Raw genomic sequence first — 26,019 nt, 5'->3', positions numbered from 1 at the left:
CAGCATCAAGCTGTCTGGGTGGGGAAGAGGCAGTGTACCAACCAAGACAGAAGAGGCATCAGTGTCACTGCTCTAGCAGTAAAGTCATCCTACACACTTGTTTCCAGGTCCCCATAATGGCACTATAGTTGTTACTGCCATCCACGAGGGTAGACAGAGTGATGAGACAATCTGTCTTCTCTAAACGAGACAATCGGTTCTACAAGATTTTCCCCAGGCTGAGGCATTTGGCCTTTGTCATAAGCCTAGTAGCATTGCTGATAGAGTCTTTTGATGAGCAACCTGATTTAGTTGTGAAGCTGAATTTGGCAGAGATTTGGGTCCTATAAATGAGTGAGTACATGGACAAAGGACCTGAGGTTTACAGCCAGCTGCAAAGTTCTACCTGCTTCCTTACTGTTCCTTCACAATGCAGTGCTGTTGTGTGATAAATTAGCCTTTTGACACTATTACCTGTGCCCTTGTGCAAGGGAATAATTATTTACAAGCAGGACCACATTCTTGTCTTAAGAGTCAGTTCACCTGGGTTCAATCTGTTGTTCTATCACTTGTATGTAACTGAAACTTTATGGTCCAAGTATCTGATGGGAATAAGAATAGAGTTATTAGAAGGACATTAGATTATATATGTAAAATATTCAAGAAGAAAGCATCTAATAAACTTTAGTAGCCATTATAATTAAGCACTTACTTTATTTTCAAAATGTCATGTTATCCTGATCAAATATGGAGGACAGAGGCTATTGGCTATGAATCTCACACTTGTCTTGGTTCTAAAAGTGTACACATCAAAAAAATTATATAAATTCAATTACCAGAAAAAATATTGGCTATTCAGGAGCATGTATTTGAGAATGTAAGCCCATGACTGGAATTGGCATATGTAACCACTAATGAATATTATATTTATTTCTGGGCATCTACTGTGTCCATGTATGACAATGAACCCCATAAAAGCAGCAGTTTGGCATTTTTGCCAAAAGGAAATGAATTAAAAGGAAGAGTAGCAGAAGCTTCACAAGGAGAAAAGTGCCCTATCTCTCAACCAGTGTCAGAATGTGGAAATGTTTACAAAATGCTCATTAAGAGAAAAAGGGATTGTGAGATAAAAACAAAATCTGGTGAACAAGTTTATACTAGGGAGATAAGAAAGGCTAGGCCCCTATAAGGGATTTTGTTATCCAATTACTGCAACCTGACTTGCTGGAGGGAGAGGAGGGGGTTTAGAGAGGAAGATGGCAGGGGGAGGGGGAAAGAGAGGAAGAGTTTCCAAACTTGTCTCCAGCGACACGAGACATTTACGCCCTGCAAGATAAAACTGCCACTTAGAGGCCAGGAGAGCTAAACCTTCCTGGGTTGGCCTGGAGGCTTGAGCAGAGCCATGGGTTCTCTGGTCCTGCAGCTGAGCGCTGCCTTATGCCTGGTGACTCACTCTGTTTCTGGTAGTCCCATCATAGGGCTTGATCAGTCACCCCTAGAAGAAGATATGCCCCTCTTCGAAGATGTCTTCTCAGAGCAAGATGGTGTTGACTTTAACACACTTCTACAGAGCATGAAGGATGAGTTTCTCAAGACATTGAACCTGTCTGACATTCCCATGCAGGATTCAGCCAAGGTTGACCCACCAGAATACATGTTGGAACTCTACAACAAATTCGCCACAGATAGGACCTCCGTTCCCTCTGCCAACATTATCAGGAGCTTTAAGAATGAAGGTAAGCTTGCATTTTCTTTGATAGTCTCTGGCTTGGATTTTTCTCATGAAACAATAAGCAAATTTATGCCTGAAGATAATAGGATGAATCCATCCCACAGACACAGAAACAGTGAACATCTTGTTCTAAAATGATTCATATGGATGAAAGGCCTAAAAACAATTTCTAACACAAGGCCACTCAATTGAATCTTTACAAAGTGTTTAATCTGGAAATCAAAGAAAAATATTGGTCTGCTGTAATAGGTTTGCCATTTTCCAGTTAGGCCTAGGTTTTCATTTGGGATTTTAATTGACTGCAAAACCCACCAGCTTCTACTTAGAATGAAAATGGGAAAGAGAGGGAAGGGGCGGAGCGGGGGGGGGGGGGGGGGGGGGGGAGGGGGGGGGAGGGGGGGGGAGAAGTTAGAGATCTGTGTTTTCGGTTAGACACTGAGTTTCTAACGTGATTTTGTTTAAGAAATGTTCAGGGAGAATAGAAATTTACATTTTAGAAATTTCTCCAAAGGTTGTGTTATCCTTGATGCATCAGGGTAGCTAGTCAGTTTTCAGGAAGCATAAACAACACAATCAATGATTCAGATGATTGTTTCTATGCCATTATGAAGAGCATGGCATGAGCTTTCGATTCAGTAACTAGACCTAACAAGCTAGTAAATTAGTCTTTTCTTTTTAATGTGGGACTAGTAGGAAAAAAATTTCTGGTATCTGTGGTAGAAGCTGTGGGCTCAAATAAACTATTTTAAAAATTATTTACCATTTATGCCTTAAGCAGGCATAAAAGAGGTTTGGACTAATATTGGCTAGTTCTCTTTGAAAGCAGAAAAACATTGGTAAAAGAAACTGGTCAAGACTTGAGATTCTGAGAGCTGGCTGACTTGGGAAGTTTGGATAAACATTTGGCAAATATATGAGCCTCCATTATCCCCACCTGTAACATGGGAGCAACGGTATCTACATAATACATTGACTAAATCATAAGAGAATACCAGTAAGAAGGGATTAGACTACTAAGTGCTAAAGAAACTTTAATGGCTACCATGTTGTTTAATATTCTAGGAAGTAGGTATTTTTGAATCCTCAAGACAATATTTTCTTTCAATTTTAATTTGATTTAATAAATGACCCATCAAAATTTCTGTTCAGTAGTGCATTCCTAATGGGAAAGGCAAGCTAAGATTACAGATTTCTTTTGGAGGGAAGACTGAGTTGAATGTAACCTCCACCTGTGGGAAGCCTCCCTCATTCTGCTGAGCCTTCCATCCATAGCTCAGGTTTGAGCTATCATTCTTGTTTCGTGTATGAAGGTCAGGGTATGGAATTCACCAAGCTTGCTGCTAGTACCGGAGATCTCTGGGTCAGGATCAGGCTTCCCTGGACCATTCAGCCCATGTACCTCTTCAAGTTGGTGGGAGGAAATGCGCAACTCAAGGACATGTATCCCCTCACTAGGCTCACCCTGGCAGCTGCTGTTAACTTTCTTCTGACACGTTGAGTCTGCTCAGTGCAGCTCCCCTAGGAGATAAAGACCAAAAAGACTTCAAGCTTGTTATTCCATCTGAGGAAACAAGGGCTACATCCAAGGTGGGAAAAGCAGGCCTTCAATTCTTAGTTCTACTTCACCCTTCTGTTATCATCTGGGAAATCTTCTGTTATCATCTGGGAAATCAGGTGTGTGTGTGTGTGTGTGTGTGTGTGTGTGTGTGTGTGTGTGTGTGTGTGTAGGACTTCTTCTGATACAAAATGAACATGCATTGTGGGATCATTGTAAGAATCATAAAAGACATTTGAAAAACATCTCGTGTGTGGAATTTGGATAGACTGTGCACTGTCTGCCTTTGCAGAGACATCTATGCATTGAACGTGTATGATTTGATAAGTCTTAATATATATAAGATTCTACTGAAACCATCATCAGGCTCAAAATAGGGAATGTATTCATTTCTACCAAATACTTCCTTGACTTTGTAACCTTTCTCCCACTGCAGTGAGCACTTTTCTCCTAGAGGGATTATCAGCCTCCTCTCCTTTATGGTGGAGGGAGAGGTGGGAAGGGTGCTGAGGCTTGAACTCAGGGCCTGGACCCTGAGCTTTTTTGTTCAAGGATAGTGTTGTAGCACTTTAGCCACCGCTCCACGTCTGGCTTTCTGGTGGTTATTTGGAGAGTGTCATGGCTTTCCCTGCCCAAACTGATTGAATTTCAACCCCTGGGTCTCAGGCTCCTGAAGAGCTAGAATTATAGGTATGAGCCACCTGTGCCCGGCTACTCTCCCATTTTTGGTCTTCTCCAGTTCCTTATCCAAAGGTAGTGTGTCCTCTATTCTTTTTTAAATAAGTTTTTTATTGTGAAAATACTGTACAGAGGAGGGATTACAGTTACATGAGCAAGGTAGTGAGTACATTTCTTATCAAGAGCTGTTGTCTTCTTTGTTTTTCCCCTACCATCCCTTCCCTCCCATCTCCACAACTACACTCACCCCCCACCTAAATTGTAAAGTTCTTTTTTCTATATAGCGTCTTGTACATCTCATTGTTGCAATACATCTCATTGCATCCCTGTTTAACAATTTGTTTTTTCCCTTCTGCTCCCCAAATTATACAACATCAAATACAGTGAAAACAGGGGTTATACCATGGGGGAGGGACATACAAAGCAACAACAACAAAAAACATGTGGTATCTTATAAATACGTTAGAAGCAATAGCAAGAAAGAAAAAAACCACTTGTGTCCTTATCTTGGGGTTCATTTCACTTAACATCATCTTATCTGACCTTTTCTGCTTGTCTCAGACATATACTAGTTATTGCAAATAAGGGAAACCATCGGACCTATGTTTCTTTGGGCCTGGCTTACTTCACTTAATATAATTTTCTCCAAGTGTGTCCTCTATTCTTATACTGAGTGGACAGTTCCCAAACTACTGCTGTTTTAACCCAAAATATTAATGACATTTCAAGGACATACCTGAAAGGCAGAATCAGCAACTAATGAATAGCTTTGAAGTTCTGTCTCTGTTGGAGGTTTCAGGGTAGGGTTCAGATACAGCAGGGAGTCTGAGTCATGTTTTTGCAAAAGATGAAGGTATTAATCTTCAAAGATGAGTTTACAGCTTCATTCTGCTGGTCAACAAACATTAACTGAGTGTTTGAAATGTTCTCTGCATTGTAAAGTCTGAATGGGAGCTGTGCTTGTATCAAGAGGTTAAATAAGATGTAATTAATAGTTGATTAGGAGAACCAGGCCAATGAATTTAAATTTAGTCCATAGGTCAAAATTTCTTCCTCCAGTGTGCAACATGATTTTTGTTGGTACTTAGAAGCAACTGAAAAACATGCAAAATACATTCCATATAACTTCACCTCAGGGATAAGCCCTTAACTATTTTAAGAAATAGTAAGTATAAAATAGCCACTAAGGATACCCAACTCTGGATTTTTCCTCATTTTGGAGAGACTATTTTGATACTTCCCTTTTATTTTTTTTATTGTAACTTCAGAATTTTTATTCATTTTCTTATTTTTTATTAATAAGTTTTTTTATTGTGAAAATACCATACAGAGGGGTTACAATTACATAAGCAAGGTAATGAGTACATTTCTTATCAAGCATTGTTGCCTCTTCCTCTTCCCATATTATACCAGCATCAAATACAGTGAAAAGATCCAACACCCCTTCATGATAAAGGCTCTGAAAAAACTAGGGAACCATGGAACATCATACAGCCAGCATTATACTCAATACAATAAAGGCTGTATATGACAAACCTACAGCCAGCATTATACTTAATGGTGAAAAACTAAAGCCATTTCCTCTAAACTCAGAAATGAGACAAGTGTGTCAACTCTCTCTACTTCTCTTCAATTTAGTATTAGAATGTCTAGCTACATCAATAAGACAAGATGCGAACATAAATGGGATCCAAATAGGGAAAGATGAAGTAAAACTCTCCCTCTTTGCGGATGACATGATCTTGTATTTAAAGAATTCCACGGACTCCACTCCCAAATTACTCAAGCTGATTCAAAACTTTGGCAAAGTAACAGGGTATAAAATTAACCCTCAAAAATCAATGGCTTTTCTGTATGCCAACAATGAGAAAAGCATGGCTGAAATCAGGAAAGCAACTCCATTCGTAATAGCCCCACAAAAAATAAAATTCCTTTTACTTTTGAACATTACTAGTTAGAAAAATAGAGGGATCATCTGCCAATATCTATCCAGTTCTTTGGTAACATATTCAGTTAAGGCTGAACATTTTTAAAAAAATTCTAACCCTTTGGCATTCATTTTCGATGTTAGTTTTGCAATCACAATGCAGTTTAGCATTCTAATATCAATTCTTCATCATATTTTGGTGTCATAGAATGCTAACATTTTGTTTGTCTTCGTTGGTCCTCTCTTCTCATCCAGTGTCAAGCTACTTGCATGGATTAGCTCTCTTCCTACATAACTAGCCACCTGGTTTTCTATGCCACATACTGGGAGTTTGATTTTTTTGTACATCTTTCTTTTCAGATCTGTTTTCTCAACCAGTCAGTATTAATGGGCTCCGAAAATACCCTCTCCTCTTCAATGTGTCTATCCCTCACCATGAAGAGGTCATGATGGCAGAACTCAGGTTGTACACACTGGTGCAGAGAGATCGCCTGATGTATGATGGAGTGGAGAGAAAAATTACTATTTTTGAAGTGCTACCGAGTGAAGGGGACAACACAGATGAAAGAAGCATGCTGGTCTTAGTGTCGGGGGAGGTCTATGAACTCAACAGTGAGTGGGAGACATTTGATGTCACAGATGCCGTCAGACGTTGGCAAAAGTTAGGCTCTTCCACTCATCAGCTGGAGGTCCACATTGAGAGCACTCAAGACCAACTTGAGGATGCTGGAAGAGGACAGCTGGAAATAGACACCAGTACTCAGAATAAGCATGACCCTTTGCTTGTTGTGTTTTCTGATGACCAAAGTAGTGACAAGGAGAGAAAGGAAGAAATGAATGAAATGATCACCCACGAGCAACTTCTGGAGATGGGCAACTTGGATGTGGATGACTTTTCCAGAGAACCAGGAGAAGAGGCTTTGCTGCAGATGAGGTCAAACATCATCTATGATTCTACTGCTCGAATCAGAAGGAATGCCAAAGGAAACTACTGCAAGAAGACCCCGCTCTACATCGACTTCAAGGAGATTGGCTGGGACTCCTGGATCATTGCTCCTCCTGGATATGAAGCCTATGAATGCCGTGGTGTTTGTAATTATCCTCTAGCAGAGCATCTCACACCCACAAAGCATGCGATTATCCAGGCCTTAGTTCACCTCAAGAATTCCCAGAAAGCTTCCAAAGCTTGCTGTGTGCCCACAAAGCTGGAGCCCATCTCCATCCTCTATTTAGACAAAGGTGTTGTCACCTACAAGTTCAAATATGAAGGCATGGCAGTCTCTGAATGTGGCTGTAGATAGAAGAGGAATCCTATGACTTATTTAATAACTGTAAATGTGTATATTTTGTGTTTATTTAATAAGACTATTTAATGAGGGTGTACAGATAATAGAGGCTTCTTGCCTTTGGGAAATGGACAAGTGAGTTTGTTGCAGGAAGAACATATTTAGCTATCCAGTCTTCCAGTCTGTTTTTCTTAGGCTTGCATTTCTTGACAATGCTACATGTAACAGCAAATGGCAGGCCCACACTACTTACCTTTCACAACAATTTGAAAACAACAACCCCTAAGCAAAAATATGCTATCTACACACACTAATTTGCGTATGTCTATATGTATGTGCATGAACTGATGAGCATCTTTTGGTTCAACAGAAGCAGGTTATACTCACATACATGCATGGCTCACTGAAATGTGAATATATTAAAAGCTAATGCCATGTGTTCAGTCATCTCTGATGATTTAAGTCATGAAAATTTGCATTAGGAATTTAAGAGTTCTAACATTATGTTTCCCAAGTTCTCTGGATGTTCCAGTGTAGTTTTTGTTATTTGAGTTTCTGCTATGGCTTAGAGCTGCAGGCCTGGTAAAGGAGGACGCATGCATGGGAGGGGTGGTCATAGAAACCAGTTTTGAAAAGGAAAGTGGTCCTAGAGGGTCAACAGCAATGAGCCCATGAGGGTTATGTATTGTAGAAAGCAGGGGATGGTGAGGAAAGGAAGCCAAAAGGGAACTCAGGTTGAGCTCTGCCCCTCAGATAACCGAAAGCAAGGCCATTTGCATTGGACTTTTTTTTTTGGCTGCAAAGGACAGAAGTGAAGAGGGAGAAAGGAGAAAGGCTACAGATATATTTGTAAACTCATAAGCTGTTCTAAGGAAAGAATTCAATCTTTTGGAAAAAACAAAATAATCAAAGACCAAGAAGAGGAAAATCAGAAGGGGCCTGTTTGTTGAACTCATTATTCCTTAACATATTTTTCTTCACATCATACTATGTCTTCCTTGCTTCTTTACTTTTGTTTTCATTCTTGCCCATGTCTGGGCTTCCTTACCCTCATGTTTCACATATTTCTCCATTTTCCTGGGCCCCCTGCCTCCATGCTGTGGGCTATCAGGGGATCCCTAAAAGCATTTTCAATCAGGATAAAGAGGTACTAATCTGATATTTCTTTTACTTTCCCCAATGTGTAATTTGATTTTATTTTACTAAGATCCTTTATGACAGGGATTTCTCATGAAAAATACTTAAGTATAAGAAAAGGAGATCAGACTCCAAAAAATACATTTTAAATGCATGAATTAATGGAAAATTTTGCAAACCAATGACTTGAAAGTTAAGCTTGAATTTTGAAATTGAATTTGTCTCATGGTAAGAACACTACAGCAATTCCAATTTTCCAATGCTGTAATTTTTCATTTGGAGTTGACCAAGGCTGAGGGTGTAGGAAGTGTCCCTTACAGGAGCGGTCTATCAGGCCACTGAAGTTAGATGAACATTGAGCGTGGCTGCAGTTTCAGTGCTCCCATTCAGGATCATGGCCTCTGTTGGAGGAACCAGAGCAGAATAGGCCTCAATCCATCTGGGAATCTCCAGTCAGGCAATAGGGATAATTCTAGAATCAGGAATGTGTTTTCTAGGACATTGCCCCTCACTCCTGACCCCTGCTGAATGTTTTCTTATGAAATCTGTCCTCCTCCCATAAAAATAAAACCTGCCCGCGTATTGCATGAAACTCATAGGGCTATAAGCTTATGCTGCTCTAGAAAACAGAGGCAAGGAAAACTGTCTTGAACTGAATTTGAACCTCAGCTCTAAACATACACTGGTGCCCAGAAGGTGAGTCTTAGAGAATCCATTACCCTGGAAGAGTGATGGTTCAACCATCACTGGGAACACACTGAGTGGTAATTGGAGATGGCCATGCAATTCCAAATCCTTCATTTCTAGGCTAGCCTTCATATTCTATGATGAGGATGAGTATACACATGCACTATGTTTGCATCACTAGACATACTGGGAGCCCTCAGTAGAAGATGGTACATCCTTTATACTTCATGGTACACCCTATATATTCATAGATTCCACGGTACTTACCTTTTCCAAAGGACACTTCAATAGCCATATAGTAAAAATCTCAGCTAAACAGGATCATTTCTGGTAGCTCTTATTTATTTTATGTGTAATATATTTATAAGATAATGGTGCGCTGATAAATGCTTTATAGCCTTTAGTCCAATGTGGGAAAAAGCCCTGCTTTGTACGTTTGCACATGGTCCTACCATGGCCCACTGCAAGGTACCAATGTGATGCACATTTGGCTTGCAAACTTCCTGAACACCTAGCAGTGCTCTTGACATAAGTGCTGATGCTGGAGGTGCCAGCCCCAGTACCTCACTGTGCCCCACCTGGTTCTACCAGGCTGCTGGAGAAACCTTGTCCTGCACATCTGTAATCACTCTGCTATCGAAGAGAGATGGCCATCCTGATTGCCTGCAGTTAGGTTGTACATATTGCAGATGTTTTTCTAGTCACCCTGTCCAGATATCAGCCTGCATTTCTGTGATGTTCTTCTTTAGAAATGGGTATAGAAAAATTACGGATTACTTATTGAAGTATTGCTAGCTGAATTATGATTTCATGCTTTCTTCTTATCACCAAACAAATGATATAAACCATAAACAGAAGCACGGTTTCAACAGCACACGTGCAACCCTTCTACTTCTCTGCCTCAACATGAAGCTAGTGAAGAGTTGGATCCTTAGGAAAGGAGAACTTCCTTATTATTTTTTGGTCATAGAGGTTTCACTCTGGTCCATACTTGTCTTTTCTTTCTTTATCATTTAGCTGAATTATGGTCATTGTAGTTGATACAGCTAATGACTCCTGAGGAAAATTGTAGCAGAGGCAGCCCACAAGCAAAACCATCATGTAAAGGTTTCTAGGCTTCCTACTATTTATTGATTGACATATTTATTTTTGTAATATAGTGTAGAATATGAAATATTTTATTTTTATGTTTGTGAGTCACTTTTGGAGAGAATAGTCTTCTGTGCATTACGACTAGTACCCTTTCCCCAGAGTATGCCTCACTTGGACTATTATGTGTCCTGAATTTTCATTTCTTTTTGCAACAAATTGTTCTGTTATTTCAAGGAGTTTTGCCATAACATTATGTATTTGTGTTTTATAGGCATGCTGTGAGCCCTTCTAGTAAATATTACAATTTTCACTGAAGTGTAGATGCTCTATAAAACACTTTATCAATAGATGTCATGTCATGTCATTCCACAGGTTGATACTGTCATTTTATCATGTGAGGTAAATTTTGTATGACTGAATACAATTGCTGCTCAATGAACCAAAATGACATTTAGTTAGATAGATCAAAGAAGGTTTCTCTTCTCTTGATGTTCCCATTGTCTTTGTTGAGCCGTCAGTTCAAAGATTTGATTGGATGAGTCCATATGACTCTATAAATATCAAAATATTAATTTATTGATTTATCAAAGGGTCAACCGCAAAGGCCAATTTTTTGCAGTGTATCATATTTGGTTTGGAAATTAATGATAAAAGACCAACTTTCAAGAATGTCAATAAATGCTTTAATATTCTTTCCAATGTATATTCTTTGAGTAAAAAATATGATTGTGTAAAATATATGTTCACATGGAGAATATGTTTTGACAAAAATAGTTGTCATTTATATACTCCTCAGAAGGGACATTACCCTTTTTAAGGGCTAGAGTTCTTTCTCAGAGACACTGTGGATTATACTTTGCAGATCTGTGAGCTGATGTGTACAGATGTATTTCCTTGTCCTCAAACAGAGACCCTCGAGTTCACACATTACATGGAAGGAAAGTAGATGATACCAAATGTAGTGGTAGAAGGATATTTTTGCATGTGGAAATGTGTTCATAAATTAATAACTCCATGAAGGAATATCGTTTGTTGTGGCCTGTATGTTTCTATCACACACAACAAGCACTGCTTTTTTATTGTTGTCTTTGTGAAAGCCTGGCCTGATTGTAGTAGAGACAGATGCCAGCCCCTCACAGAAGAGACTTCTGTGCATGTGGAATCTCAGTGCGTGTTCAGACACGCCAACCTGCTGAAGCACAATCACATTCTTGGGATAAAACAGAATTAATCATGTCCAAATTTACTTAGTAACTAGACTAAAATGAAGATGGGAATAAATAGTTTACACTGTGTTCATAAACAAAAGGTGTACATTCGGAATCATCTTGTTAAATAAAACGGAAAAAATATTTTGACAATAATTATTGGCACTTTATTTTTTCTTTGAGACGAAGTCTCCCTTTGGACACTCTGCTCCTTGCTTTGACACATCCACTTCACAGCATACACATCGAAACTCCATTCAGTAGTAGTAGAGAATGTCCTCATGAAGTGGTAAGTTCTCTTGGGCTTCTAAGTGCTCTTATTAAAGAAGGGGATTCTGCTTTTGCATTGTTATTGCATTTCACATGATGTATAAACCTCATGAATGCCAGAAATATACACAGAAAATAAAACTGGCTTTTCATTGTCAATAACTGGGAAATATGTCTTCATTGAATTCTGAATTGAGCATATGGAAAAGAAATTCTTACTGGGAAATATTTAGGCTAAATTTTGCTGGTCACTAATTATTGGACCTCATAGAATTTAAGCTTAAGAAGGAATCTTTACAAGCTATTCAATGTGGTCTACTTAAACCTACTCATGTACTTTTTAACTTCTAAGCAAATATTAGTAATGAGAAAGGGACTCACTTAAGAGTACCTGTTACATGTTTGGAGGGACTCAATCTGAACTGCACTCAGTTTAGCAAATAGTTTGGGTCGCATGTGTGCGAGTCACTGGGAAAGCACCATGGTAAGCAGAATGTTGTTCATGGTTCTTCCTTAAATGGAACTGAAGTCTTTCCAGGTATCTCATAACTTCCCAACCCATACACTTGAGGCTTTACCATATAAGTCTAGCTTCCCATCTTCATGATAGCCCTTCTGGCTTATGGCAGCCCTTTTCGCATTCTGAGCCCACCGTTCCTCATTCCCTGCAATGGTGTGTGCTATGATTTGAACACTTCTCTCAATTTCAGAGGTAGAAATGGTAGAATGTAGGCCATTCACACAGATCTAAATGTTTTCATTGTAAAAGTGATCTGTCTCTGACGTGCTTGCTCTGTCTCATCATGTGATGACCTCTGCCACATGATGAGGCAGCAAGAAGCATCAGAGATGCTGACCAGATGTCCATCCCATGCCCTCTGACTTCCTGAGAAATCAGTTATAACAATGGGAAATGGGTAGTATATATCTGGCATGTGGTTAGACACAGTGGACTCCTACAGGTGGGTAGACATAAATGAACTCCATATCAGCTGGAGCTTCCCCCTTAATAGCAAAAGTCCTGCGAGACAGACACACCCTAATGACTATTCTAGAAGGAAATTCATTCTCATTGTAAAATGTGGGATTTGAAGGGCATGGAGTCAGATCACTCTAGAAGATGAGTCCTTTATTCCCACATCTCTTTTGAGAGGATTCCTCCAGTATCCTGGATGGCAAACAATATCTGGCAGGCAGGTATCTGGGAACATAGCCCTTGCCGTTGGATGAGCACTGACAAGGTGAGGCAGACTTCTAGTCCTTGAGAAGAGGGAGCAGAATACCCACCATAGATCTGGTCCAAAGAGGTGTGAAAAACCATTATTAGGATTTAGTTTTGAGTTCATTAGCAACTTGTTTATTCTTCTATAAATAATTTCACTTGGGGTTCTCTCTCACAGTAGGAATCCTGGATAGATTCTGCACAGGTGAGCTGACCTGTGCAGATCCAAAGTCACTTTGGATCCGTGGCCTGTTCTGAGGTTTCTTTTCTATTGAGGTAGCTAGGGATTGTTTGGGTTGACATATACATGCAAGCTGTCTTGGAAGGTAGTTTTGTTGTTGTTGTTTTTTTTTTTTACAAACCATGCAGAAAATTATGCTCAAAGCTCTTGTATTCCAAGTTCTGTGAGGATGCCTGAATGGTAACTGATCTTTGTGGTGTTATGAGAACATGCAGGGGAGTCATGGCATGGGACTCTAGGCACATGGAGGAGAGCTCTCTTTTGCACAGAAGTGACTGTTTATAACTAAGAGGACTGTATGGAGCAGGTGAGAGCTGGTTAATTTGGATGGTTATAAAGGAATTATGTGATTATCTTGGACTCACTCTCTAGTACTGTCAGCTTGAAATCGTTCTTACCCTCTTTTTCCCCTCCTTCATGCAGACTTAAAGTAACTCTTCCTATCTCGACAGTCCCACCCCGGAAGTTCAGAGACACCTCAATCTGCTTTTACTTTGAAACATGATTTTGAAAATAGTTTAAAATTTTAGACTATTCAGTTCAATGGAAGATTCTTTGATGAAAAGAATTAAAAGTGAATGTGAGGTACAAACTGGGGGAGGACAAGGGAAGAGGTGACACCATCCAAAAAGAAACGTCCTTTTCACTTGACTTATGTAACTGTAACTGCTCTGTGCATCACCTTTATAATAACAATAAAAATGTAAAAAAAGAAGTGAAAATGGCCAATAAGCAAACAGGAAAATGTTCGATAATTTTAGCTGTCAGAAAAATGCAAATTAAAATTACACAGATTCATTCTTACCCCAATCACAAAACACAAAACAAACAACCAATGATGATGAGGGTATGGAGGTCCCCTTAATACTGCTGGGGATGCAAGTTAGCACAGTCACTATGAAAATCAGTATGGAGGTTCTTACAAAGAAAACCACCAAAACTAGAGTTACCACAGGTCCTGCTATATCACCCAAAGCAATCTAAGTCAACATATAGTATAAATACCTATACACACATCCATGTTTATTTTGCATCACTATCCACAATAACTAAACCATGGGCTTAGCAGCCTAGGTACCTATCAATGAATGAATGGATAAAGAAAATGTGCTATATGCCACATGCAGCCATAAATAAGAATGAAATTATACCATTTGCAGGAAAGTGGATGGAACTTGAAGATGATCATGTTAGGCAAAATAAACCAGATTCAGAAAGAAAAGTACTGCTTATTTTCTCTGAAATGTAGAACCTACATTAGAAAAAGATGAGAAAGTAGAAGAAAGGCTATGTGTAAAAAGAAAGGGATTAGCAGGAGGGGCAGCAGGGACAAGAGAGAGTAGTAGAATAAGTATCATCAAAGTACATTATATTCATGTATAAAATATCACAATGAAATGTATCTTTTTGTACAATTAATACATTGATTACATTTTATAGAATCAATGCATTAATAAAATGGAAAAAAACTACTATTTGACAGGACATGTGAAGTTCTTTTGCCAAATCAAGATTCAGCAGAAAATTTTCAGACATACAATTCTGAGCCAACTTCTTTGAACATCATAGGAATGACTAGAAAATCTTTTATTAGTCTTCTTCCCTAAAATATATAACAACCTTACCATATAAAACACATATCCAATTGATTCACATGAAAAACATTCTACAAAACAGATGATACTCTCTAAATAAAAAGCTAGGCACTAGTTGCTCATTCTTGTAATCCTATCTACTTAGGAGGCTGAGATCTGAGAACTTCATTTCAAAGCCAACCTGTACAAAGAAGTCCATGAGATTCTTTTTTTTTTTTTTTTTTTTGGTGAGATTCTTATCTCCGTTTACCCATTGAAAAGCTCAAGTGGTAGACCATTAGTTTTGAGGAAAAAAAGCTAAAGGATTACTCCCAGGACCCGAGTTTAAGCCCCAGTACTGGTACCCACATGAAAAAAATAAGTTAATAAAAGGGCTATTATAAATTAAGAGAGAGTAAAGACATGAAGCTAGGTATTGATATAATCATACTGTAGTGAATTCTAGACACCTCTAAAATTGTCAAAAAAGGACATTATCTGTTTGTTACACTCACTAATGATTCAGTGGTAGTAGGTCCAACTTAACCACTTGTACCCTCTCAAGTGATATTCATTTTTAAAAGTCATCTACATCGTTATGGCTCTTTTTCTGCACTGGTAAGAATTTGTAGAGGAGGAGTCTCTAGACTTTTGTTCAATGGCTTTTGTGTCAATAACGTCTCTAGGCTTTTGTGTCTATGAAGCAAGGAGACAGCACTACAAATGGAGTCTTTGTCCAAACATGGTCAAACTCCATGGATGCTACAGAGCCTAGGACAATGTGGTCTTCAATGTGTTAAACCTAAAGTCAATAAAAGAACTATGACACAAGCTTCTCCTGAAATTATCAAACTCAACACTCTGTTCTCTGAAAGGAGACATGCTTTTCAGGCAATAAACCATCTGTTCAAGTGTTTAGAAAACATCTCCAATTGCTGGTAATTTAAACTTCCTTATACCCCAGTTCAATGTTTGATAAGGAATGAGTGCTAACAGGATGGGAACTGAGTTACTATATTAAGAAACTCAGCCAAAACAGACACCAGCCCCCTGCAGTTATTTTGTTTGTGCTTTAGACCCATCCATTTTAATTAACATAATATTTATAGAGTCTAGCTCCCATTACGCCTTTTGCTGTGACTGTTATGTGTTTTATTCTTTCTTTTTCTTCCAATTCTTACCCCCCAAAAATGCAATTGCGAAGTAAGTCTGAATGAGGCATAAACAGTGGAGTTAAGTCTTTGCATTCTGTTCCCAAGGATCAAGCCTGTCTTCTTGGTATATTTTTAGGTCAGGCATCAGGTTACTCAAACTGTAGAATGTCTGGCTAAAGTTTTATCTAAAAATTTTTCTAAAAAAGTGAACAATTTGTTTAGTATATCTCAAATATTGCACAGGACATACTTGTACTAAAAACATTTTCACTGTCTGAAATTAAGATTTCACTGGATTTTGGTTTTCTTTTGCTAAGTATGAGAACTTATGCAAATTACAGGATTGTGTGTGGGAAACGGGAAGCTACAGGCAGATGAAGTTGTTTGCCCTTCTGAATGATTGGTCATACAATCTCAATCAAGCCAAACAGGGCTCATTGTTAAAGAACAGCTTTGAGATATGATGCTGAACTCTGCTTGATCATGATACTGGCTAATGCAGTCATTCCTAACATATCTTCTTCCCCATTTTATATGTGGGAAGCTGAGTCACAGTGGCTGAGGGCATAATCAGAGAGTCAGAAAAGAGCCAAACTTGGATTGAATTCTAAATCATTCTGCTTTCTTCTTAAAATATTCATTTGGCTCATATTTATAATCCTAGATATTCATAAGGCAGAGATCAGGAAGGTCATGGTTCAAAGCCATCCTGGGCAGAAGTCTTCAAGACTCCATCCCCAAAAAGTCAGGCTAAATGAATGACGTAAATGAATGACGTAAGAAGTAGAGTGCCAATAGGCAAGGAAACTGAGCAAGTGCCAAGGGCTCAGCACCACACACACACACACACACACACACACACACACACACACACACACAAACACACACACACACACACACACACACAATGAACTCTGAACTCTGATGGCCCAACTTCTATCACTGTCTCTTCTCAGGATTATCATAGATCAATTTCTTCTAGGCCTGGAGGAACTTTAACACTTTGTGTGAGTTCTTTGAAAACCTTCAATTCCAGGCTGGGAAGGTGGTTCAGTGGTAGAGTGCTTGCCTACTATTCATAAAGCCCTGGGTTTGACTCCTCAGTACCACATACACAGAAAGAGCCAGAAGTGGCTCAGGTGGTAGAGTGCTAGCCTTGAGCAAAAGAAGCTCAGGGACAGTGCCCCAGGACTAGTAAAAATAAATAAATAAATGAAACCCTTCAATTCCTGTGATCCTGATTGCTGACCCTTGTGATGTCCAGGAAACCCCAAGTGCAGCCTAGTTACCTGTGTGCCAATGTCTCATTGGTCCTCTAGTAATTTGACTGGATGACATCTTATTTTTAATTTTCAGTGTATAAGAAATTGTATCCCAACATTGATTGGGACAGTTACAAAAACCCATAAATTTGGGGTTGGTCCAGAATAGGAAGGGGCTTCCTCTCTGAGCTGTCCTATGGTAAAAGGAAGACCAGAGTTTCATCATGTGACAGAACCTGGGATGGGCTCCTTAGGCCTGATTCTGCTCTTACCATACTCTTCACATGGCTAGGTCAGGGTGTTCTCACTGCTGGTATGGTAGCAGAAACCTTCCAAAATGTGTGCTTTGAGAGAAAGAGAGGCTGGAACATTCATCATCTAGCCTCAAAAGCCTTATACCATCCCTTCCTCCACACCCTAGAGGGTAGAAGTGTCACCAAGGCCGATTCAGCACCCAGGGGAGGGGAAAGAGACTCTGGTCTTGATGGCAGGGATGTTGATGCATTGTTGGCATTTCTAAAAATCTTCCACAGTTAGGATTTAAGCAAATTCTCTCTCTGTACACTGTCTATAGCAGGCCCATGGGAATCTTGCCTGGGTTCCTCTCCATGACGGATTTGAAAGGAGCAAGTCAATCACTGCTCAAAGGTAATGTTTCTTGCTCACCTCTCCAGTACACCAGCTTGATTACTGCTCAGATTTCCTAGGTGGGGCTTGAACTTCAAGTTCTTTATATGATTCCTATTCCCCAACATAAGGAGCACATACTAGTTTCTCTGATTTAAAGCAATGCTTAGTTGGAGATGAAGGATAACCACTCTTTTCTCTCCCAATTCCAGTGATTAAAGCTTAGCTAGTAAATTAAGATATATTCAACAGTAGATTAAGTTAATATAGGCATGGCAATTATTTTTTAACTTAGTATGCCAAGATGGCTAAGTAAAATATTTTATCTATAGCTATAGACAATTGCCATTTCTATTTATTTGATTTCACAGTTGTATTTGATATTTTTGTGCTTTGGAAAAAGGCACTCATGAAAGAATTAACTAACTTAACTTACCAATCAAAAGAAGGACCTGGATTCAATAAAGACCTGGATTTCTCAGCTTCTCACATCAGGACTCAAGCTCATGAATCCAGAACTTATTTGTAAACCCTTGTCCTAAGATTTGTCTCACAACATTTTTTTTTGCTGGTTGTGGAGCTTGAACTCAGGGCATGGGCACTGTCCCTGACCTTCTTTGTGCTCAACACTAGCACTTTATCACTTGAGCCACAGCACCACCTCCTCCAAACATTTTTCTAAATGATGCAGAGGGCAAGCAGGCAACCAGACAGACAAAACCCTCCAGGTTCTATAACCTTTATTTTCTAAACCTTCATGAGTATCCTTGAATAAAATCCAGACTTTTAACAAATTAGTGCTGCCAAGAAAAATTATTTAATAAGTAGGCATCCACATGATGTGGATGGATGCCATCTGCTTGAGGAGTTGCAAAGTGAGAAGCAAAGTGCTTTTGAGACAGCCCAGGACCTGGTGTTGAAAAGCTACATGTGGAGCAGGCTGAGGCGGAAGGCAGTGTAGATTCACACAGCAAGTACAATAACCAAGTCCCATGATCTATCACCTTAGGTTTGTTGTGCTTTGCTATGACAACTGCTTATCTTTGGGAGATGTTTTTAGATCCACAGTTGACACTTGAGGAAGTGGCTTTCCTTAACTGGCTTGACAGACAAAGACCAAATATGAAAACTCGGCAACAGAGCAGGAGATTTCCATAGAAGACATTATGAGACATATTTAACTGATATGTTCATATTCTCAAAGTGCCATATGAAAGAAGACTGAATTGGAAATAACCCAAATTACCAATAAGATGCAGTCCATCAATCATTTATAACTAGTTTAAACATTTTAAATCTATCAATATTGCTATTATTCACAAAGAACTTAAAAATCAGTGGTTGGAACATAGCACTATTCCTCTGATCCTTGTATACCAGGTGAATTAGTCTAACCCAAAGTCCCAGTGCCATGTTATGGATTCATCTATGCCACACTGAGACTGTGTGCCACGTTTTTAAAACTAATTGATTAATTGATCATATCCAAGTATATTTTTTGTTTTTTTTGTTTTTACCATCCATTGTGTTCACTTGTAGATTTATAGGCAATATGGTGCTGTTTTGTCACATATACATATACATATATACATGTATGTATATATCATGTCTTCCTTATCTGTTGATCTGTTGTTAGGCACCTCAGTTGATTCCATTGTTTGGCTATTGTGAACAGTGTTTTGGTAAATATGGGTATGCAGGTGTCTTTCTGGTTTATTGACTTACTCTCTTTCACATATATGCCCAATAGTAGTGTAATGAGGTCATATGTAGATCCAATTTTAGTGTCTTGAAGAACCTCCAGATTAATTTCCATAATGGTTGTACTAGTTTACATTCTCACCAAAAGAGCACGAGGGTTCCTTTCCCCCTGCATCATTGTCTGCATTTGTTTATTTATTCATGTATTTACTTATTTTGGCTGCCATGCAGATTGGAGTGAAACGGAATCATAGTGTTTTGTTTTCCATTTTCTTTATGGCTAAAGATGTAGAACATTTCTTCACATATCTACTAGTTATTTGTATTTCTTTTTTTTTCTTTTTATAAACACTATTGTGTTCACTTACTCATTTATTGATCAGATTACTTGTTTTCTTGCTGCTTAATTTTTTGAGTTCTCTGTATATTCTGGGTATCAATCCTCTACCTGTTGAATATTTAGTGGGAATTTTATCCCATTTTGTCTTTTGACTCTGGTGGTTATTTCTTTTGCTGTACAGACACTCCTTAATCTGATATAATCCCATTTGTCAATTCTTGCTCCCATCTTCTGGGTATCTTACCTATTTAGTAAAAAGCTACCTGTATCTATATGTTCCAAGGTTTTCCCTACATCTTCTTGTAGTACATTTAAAGCTTCAGGTCTTACTTTTGAGCTCTTTGATTGACCTGTACAACTTTGGTGGTGTGGGGGGGGAGGATTAGGTAGGGAGGGGGGGAGGGGGGAGGCTGGATGTGAAGGGTAAACAAAGGAGGAGGCTGCAATGCTTGATAAGAAATGTACTCATTATCTTGCCCATGTAATTGTAACCCTTCTGTACAGTATGTTCACAATAAAATAAAATAAAATAAAATAAAAATTTCTCTCTTTATTTCTCAGTGATCCACATATGGTTCAATAATGTGTTGTTCAGTCTCCATCTATTTGAAATTTTTCTGTAATGTCTTTTGTCATTCAGTTCTAGTTTAATTTCATTATGGTCAGAGTACAAGGGATATTTGCTCAGGCTTGCTGTATATCCTGGATATGATCTCTTTTGGAAAAAGTTTCATGGGCTGTGGATTGTGCAGCTACTGGGTGAAATATTCTGCAGATGTCTGCCAAGTATATTCGGTCTGTGATGTCAGTTAATTCTGATATTCCTTTATTAAGTTGTTTGGTGACCAATCTATTGGTGACAATGGGGTATTGACATCTCCTATTACCATTCTGTTGGGGTATATCAGCACATGTAACTCCAGAAATATTTGTCTAATGAATGCTAGTATCTAGAACATATATGTTGACAACAGTAACTTTCTCTTCATGGTTCCTTCCATTTGTTAATATGAAGTAACCCTCCTCTTTGCTTCATAGGGCTGATTTAAGTGTAAAGTCTGTCTTTTACAAGCTGTAAATATGGTTATTCTTGACTGCTTTTAGAGACTATTTGCATAGAAGTTTTTTTTCACTTTATTCTCCCAAGCTTATGTTTGTCTTTGACAGTGAAATATGTTTCTTGCAGGCAACAGATTGATCTTCCTTTTTTTTTTTAACCTAAGCTGCTATTTTACACTTTTTTGACAAGAGTTGACTCCATTGACATTTCATGTTACTTTTGAGACATGTATTGTATTTCTTGTCATTTTGTTAATTTCTTCCTACTTTGCTCACTTATGCTTCTAGTAAGGTTTATTCTTTCCCATAGTCCTCTGTGTTTGATTATCTTGTTTTGAGGGTAGGATTCCCTTAAGTATTTTTTGCACTGTTGATTTAATAGTCATGAATTCCTTTAGTTTTTGTTTATCATGAAAGCTTATGTTTATTCTTCTGTTTCGGAGGCTAGTTTTGCTGGATATAGTAGTCTAGTTTGGCAATACTCATCTCTCAGTGCTTGAAAAATATTTTTCAATTCCTTCCTTGCATTTAGTGTTTGTGTCAAGAAATCTGCTGTTGGACTGCCAATGTCACTTGCTTCTTCATATTCTTTCTTTTCCTTGGATATTTAGTGTTTTTACTAAAGTGTGCCTAGGGGTGTTCCTTCTTTGACTTTTTTTGGAGTTCTGTAAGCTTCTTTCAAACAGACACTGTTTTTTTTTCCAAAGTTGGGGACATTTTCTGCCATTATTTGGCTTCTGATTTTATTTCTTCTTACTTATCTATTCCAATTATGTGTAGATTTGAACTTTTGATGGAGTCCAGGGGGTCTCTTTGGTATCTTCTAAGTAATTCTTCAGCCTATTATAAACTTTTGCCTATTTTTGATTACCAAGGCTTTTTTAAATTTGAGTAATGGAATTCTTCATTTCCAGGATTTTTTTCACAGTTTTCATCTCTTTATTGAATACCTCTCTCAAGTATTGAACTGCTACTGATTTTTTTAGTTCATCTACATGTTTGTTTGTATTATTGATTTAATTGTTCTTCTTGTTTGTTTAACTTCTCTTGGAATCTGTCCAGTTTTTAAGCATCTGTTCTTTTATTTCATTAACAATTTTTATCATTGTGTTATTGAGCTCATTATTTGGTCTTTCTTCCCTTTCACTCTCACTTTAGATCTTTCATTGTGGCATTACTGTTTTTTGAGGCGTAGGTTAATTTTTTAGATGGTCCACCTCAACTTGACCTTTGTGGTAACATTCAGTAAATCTATCTGCTTCCTCACTCCACTAAGTTTCCCATTGAGGCATGGTCTATGTTGGCTTCACTTGCTGCCTGACAATTCTATTGCCTTTCCCAGGATTTACAACATGATAGTTACTTAGTAAATAGTGTCTGATTGGAGCAGAAGTAAATTTCTTGAATTAATCTAAAAGTTGTGGATATCTGGATAATCCTGCTCCGGTAAGGATGCTCAGCCTGTCAGATTTCCACAGCTCTGATTCTTGATAACTCCATCTGCTGACTTCTAAAAGCTAAAACAGCTGTAAATCACTTGTACTGCAGATCCAGGAGCTACTTACTGAGACCCAGCTTGTCCATCCACCCCCAGAGTTATCCTACTTACTAGTTGAGAGATAAAGTAGGGGAGTAGGAAGCCCAGCAAATAAGTTATAAAAGCAGTAAATCAGTGTAAGATCTTGAGGTCAGGTTTCAAGAGACATATTCAGAAATAATACAGGCTGAGGAAAAGGCCATGCTAGGAACAGAGGACAGATGTGGAGAACACCAGATGGTTCCCCTGTGTTCTAGTGGGGATAACTGGTTGGATGGTAACCGTATGAAGTGAGACTGGTAATAATGGCAACTAACCAAGAATGATGAAGGGCAGAAAGATGCCTGAAAGGTAACATCAAGTGTTCCAGTTTGAAAAATTAAGTATAAGGTATCCATCAGATAGAACCATGAATGTGGAGTGAGGAGAAAGATCAGGAATGGAGGACTCAGGTTGGGAAACTAGAGGACATTGTTCCTCCAGTGAACACCAGGAGGCCATTTCTTTACTGTCAACTACATGTCTCTCCACCCAAGACCCGGAGGTGCAGACTCAAGGGAATCTATCCTCTCTCTCAATGCCACTATGCCTATGACTTTTGGGTTAACATGACAAAGTGGTAGCAGCTGTGAGAGCCTCAACAGAGACACAGGTCAAGGCACTGGCATTTCCCCATCTTCACTGAAGATTCTCCTCAAAGATAGTCCAAGAAGAGGCAGGGATCTTAGCACGCTGAGCCATACCTCTATGGTGATGCTTCCATAGGTGGAATACATCAGTGAATGTGTAATAGAAATATGCGAGGAGTTGCAAATATTGCTAGAAAAGTAAAGATCAGTAAACAGCTTCATAGAAATACATTTGTCAAACAAGGTACACAACTGCAATGTGTGGCATAGGCAGACAGGACTGGACTTACTTGGTCTTCAGTTTGTCACAGACGCTGCTTGATCTATCACACTGTAACTTGGTCAGGAATCAACTCTTCTGTTTTCCGACTCTCTCTCTCTCTCTCTCTCTCTCTTTCTCTCTCTCATCTATTGTACCAGTCTAAGGAGTCTCGACTCCTTTCTTTACTTTATCCCAGTTTATCATCATTTGATCTGTTCTTCACAGATCCAGCATCCTTCAACTTATGTTCTCTGATTCTGTGCGTGTCACTTTCATGGTATTCCCAAGGCAAAGCTCCAAGGCTAGATTTATATGATTCTGTCTTCCTCACTTTGTTCTTAGATGGCTCTGGGGAATGAATGCAGGTACTCTGAAGTCTCCTAATATGCAGACCATGAGACTGTCCAACAATCCTTCCAACTGTCACCAACATCTCTATGTTCTTTTAGTTAAGAGTATTCAAAAAAAGAGTATTACAAATATTTCACTCTTTTTTCATGTCCCAGAAGCTATGTTCTTCCTGTGGATCCCATCAACTGCTGTGGCTTTACCCCCTCAAAAATGAATTTTCTTTGTCTGTGCTGTATAGAGTACAAGTATGCGTGCCTAGGAGTGAACAGGAAATGGTGACCCATAAGACTCCAGAATACTACAGAGTGATGAGACAGGATCAAAATTAATTAAGATAAAAAATAGTAGCTAACACTAAGCTCTTAGTAAGTGCCAGGCAGCATTCCAAAGGTGGCACCTCCTCTAATCCTCATGACAACATCATGAAGTGGATAAAAACAGATTCCTTGTTTACTCATGATTTGCTAACAGCACCCTGATACAGCTCATCCCTATGGCAAAGTAAGGGAGCTAGGATTAAACATACTGACAAACAGAAAATTGGGAGTAAAGATAGAGAATTTAATTCCAATGAAGGTAGAATGTAAAAGATTGGGATAAAGAAGATATTGCTGGAAATGTTCTCCAAGACTAAAGTAGGATATAGGAATTTCTCTCTTATGGGAAAATAGTTTGGATCCCTCTACATTATCTTTGATACCATATGGAGACCAGAGAAGTTAAACAGAGTAGCTCACAGGAGTTCAGAGCTTTATTTTGTAATAACAATAAATCCAGAGCTTCTATTCGTCACATGAACCTTTCTAAAGGAATGATTTATTCTTCAGAATTCCTAGTCTGGCTCTTGAACCCCTCCAATTGCCACATTATGGAGGGACTAAAAAGAAAGGAATGGTTAAGGATGAGCATCAGCCAACACTAGTTGAATCTGTAGCATGTTAGAAGAAATTCCCAAGCTGCATGCAAGTAGCTCATGCCTGTAATCATAGCTACTCAGGAGTATAAGATCTGAGGATTCCTGTTTGAAGCCAGTTTGAGCAGAAAAATCTAAGAGACTCTTTTTTAATTTTGCTGTAAAGGTGATGTACAGAGGGGTTACAGATATGTAAGTAAAGTCATGAGTACATTTCTTTTTGAATAGTGTTACCCCTCATTTTGTCCCATTATACAGCCCCCAAGGGACTCTCATCTCCAATTTCTTAGCAAAACTCAACTGGTAGAGCACCAGACGTGGGTGAAAAACCTAAGCAAGAGTGCGAATCCTTGAGTTCAAGACCCAGGACTGGCATAGGAAGAGAAAGAGAAAGAGGAAGAGGGTGAGAGGAAGACAGAGAGAGGTGAAGGACGAGGAGGAGGAAGAGCTCGAAACATTTTAGTATAAAATGCCACCATTTTAGTACATTAACAACAACAACAACAAAGAAAAACCCTTGTGTCCATGTCTTGGAGTTCATTTCGCTTAGCATCATCCTATGGTCATATGCTCATAGCCATTGAGCCATTCTGCTTATCTGCTAAGATTATCCTAGACGCATACTATTTGTTGCAATTAAGGGAAACCATGGGACCTTTGTTTCTTTGGGCCTGGCTTACTTTACTTAATATGATTTTTTCCAAGTTTTTCCATTTCTTTACAAATTACTATGTGATTCCTTGTTTCTTTTGTATGTTCTTCCCTCTATGGTATATCCCCTATTGTCACTGAATTTGATTTTAGTACCCTGGTAGTGTATATACGTTTATCTGAATTAGGGAAGGGAAGAGAACAACAGAATGTCAAGGCAAGGGACATGGTGGTGGGGAATATTCCCAAGACAACATGTGGGGATTGATCTATACAACTTGGAGGGATTGGAAGGGGAGGGAAAGTAAGAGGGAAAAAATGAGGGAAGGGGCAACAAGTTTGACAAGAAACGTACTTATTAGAAATGTACTTATTACCTTACTTATGTAACTCTAACCCCTCTGTAATCACCTTGACAATAAAAAAAGGAAAAAATAGCCAGCATCTTGATTTCAATCCATTCTTTTCTAGTCACATCTGGGACCTGATTCCATGCAGCCAATTGTCTGTGGGTTCCAGTCTGATGATTCCACTTTGGGTAGCCTAGCTCCTCTGTTCTGGATCCTTTCCCTCCATCTTCTAAAACATTCTATTGCCATTTCCTTCTCATTGTAATATTACTCCAGCACCACCTTCTCACATACAACTCCCCTATTGGCATTGGATGCTCCATTTATGCCTATCCCAACAGCAATCCTGTGCATCCTCTATTGCAGCCCTGCTCCAATCCCTTTGGAAATCCATATGTAGTGGAGCTAAATGTGGTGGTGCACAATTGCAATCCCAGCATTTAGGAGGGAGCTGAGGCAGGGGCCTTGCCATGTTTCGGATCAACCTGGTTCACCTCGTGAAACCTTGTCTCAAGAAACCATCACACAAAATCTATGTGCTGGAATTGTGTTTCTAAGAATTTAATTTCCATACCTACTTAAACCTTGCCTCTGA

General features: G+C 38.9%; 1 protein-coding gene and 1 long non-coding RNA gene across 2 annotated transcripts in view; one reads left to right on the top strand and one right to left on the bottom strand.

Annotated features, from left to right (window-relative positions):
* Window positions 1–1,381: 1,381 nt before the first annotated feature.
* On the top strand, window positions 1,382–7,172 carry Bmp10 (bone morphogenetic protein 10). Its single transcript, XM_042683076.1, has 2 exons — window positions 1,382–1,715; window positions 6,232–7,172. Exons 1-2 carry the CDS (start codon window positions 1,382–1,384, stop codon window positions 7,170–7,172), a joined length of 1,275 nt encoding a protein of 424 aa, XP_042539010.1.
* The window catches only part of LOC122110503, a 32,913-nt gene continuing 9,762 nt past the window's right edge, over window positions 2,869–26,019 (bottom strand). The window contains exons 2-3 of the long non-coding RNA XR_006147885.1: window positions 4,681–4,832; window positions 2,869–3,229 (exon numbers count right to left, since the gene is read on the bottom strand). This is a non-coding gene — a long non-coding RNA (uncharacterized LOC122110503). The remainder of the gene's footprint in view (window positions 3,230–4,680; window positions 4,833–26,019) is intronic.

The sequence above is a fragment of the Dipodomys spectabilis genome, unplaced genomic scaffold (genome assembly GCF_019054845.1).
Source record: "Dipodomys spectabilis isolate Male_0828 unplaced genomic scaffold, ASM1905484v1 ptg000079l, whole genome shotgun sequence".
NCBI lineage: Eukaryota > Metazoa > Chordata > Mammalia > Rodentia > Heteromyidae > Dipodomys > Dipodomys spectabilis.
The sequence above is the reverse complement of the archived record's forward strand: the minus strand, read 5'-3'. Positions and strand labels throughout refer to the sequence as shown.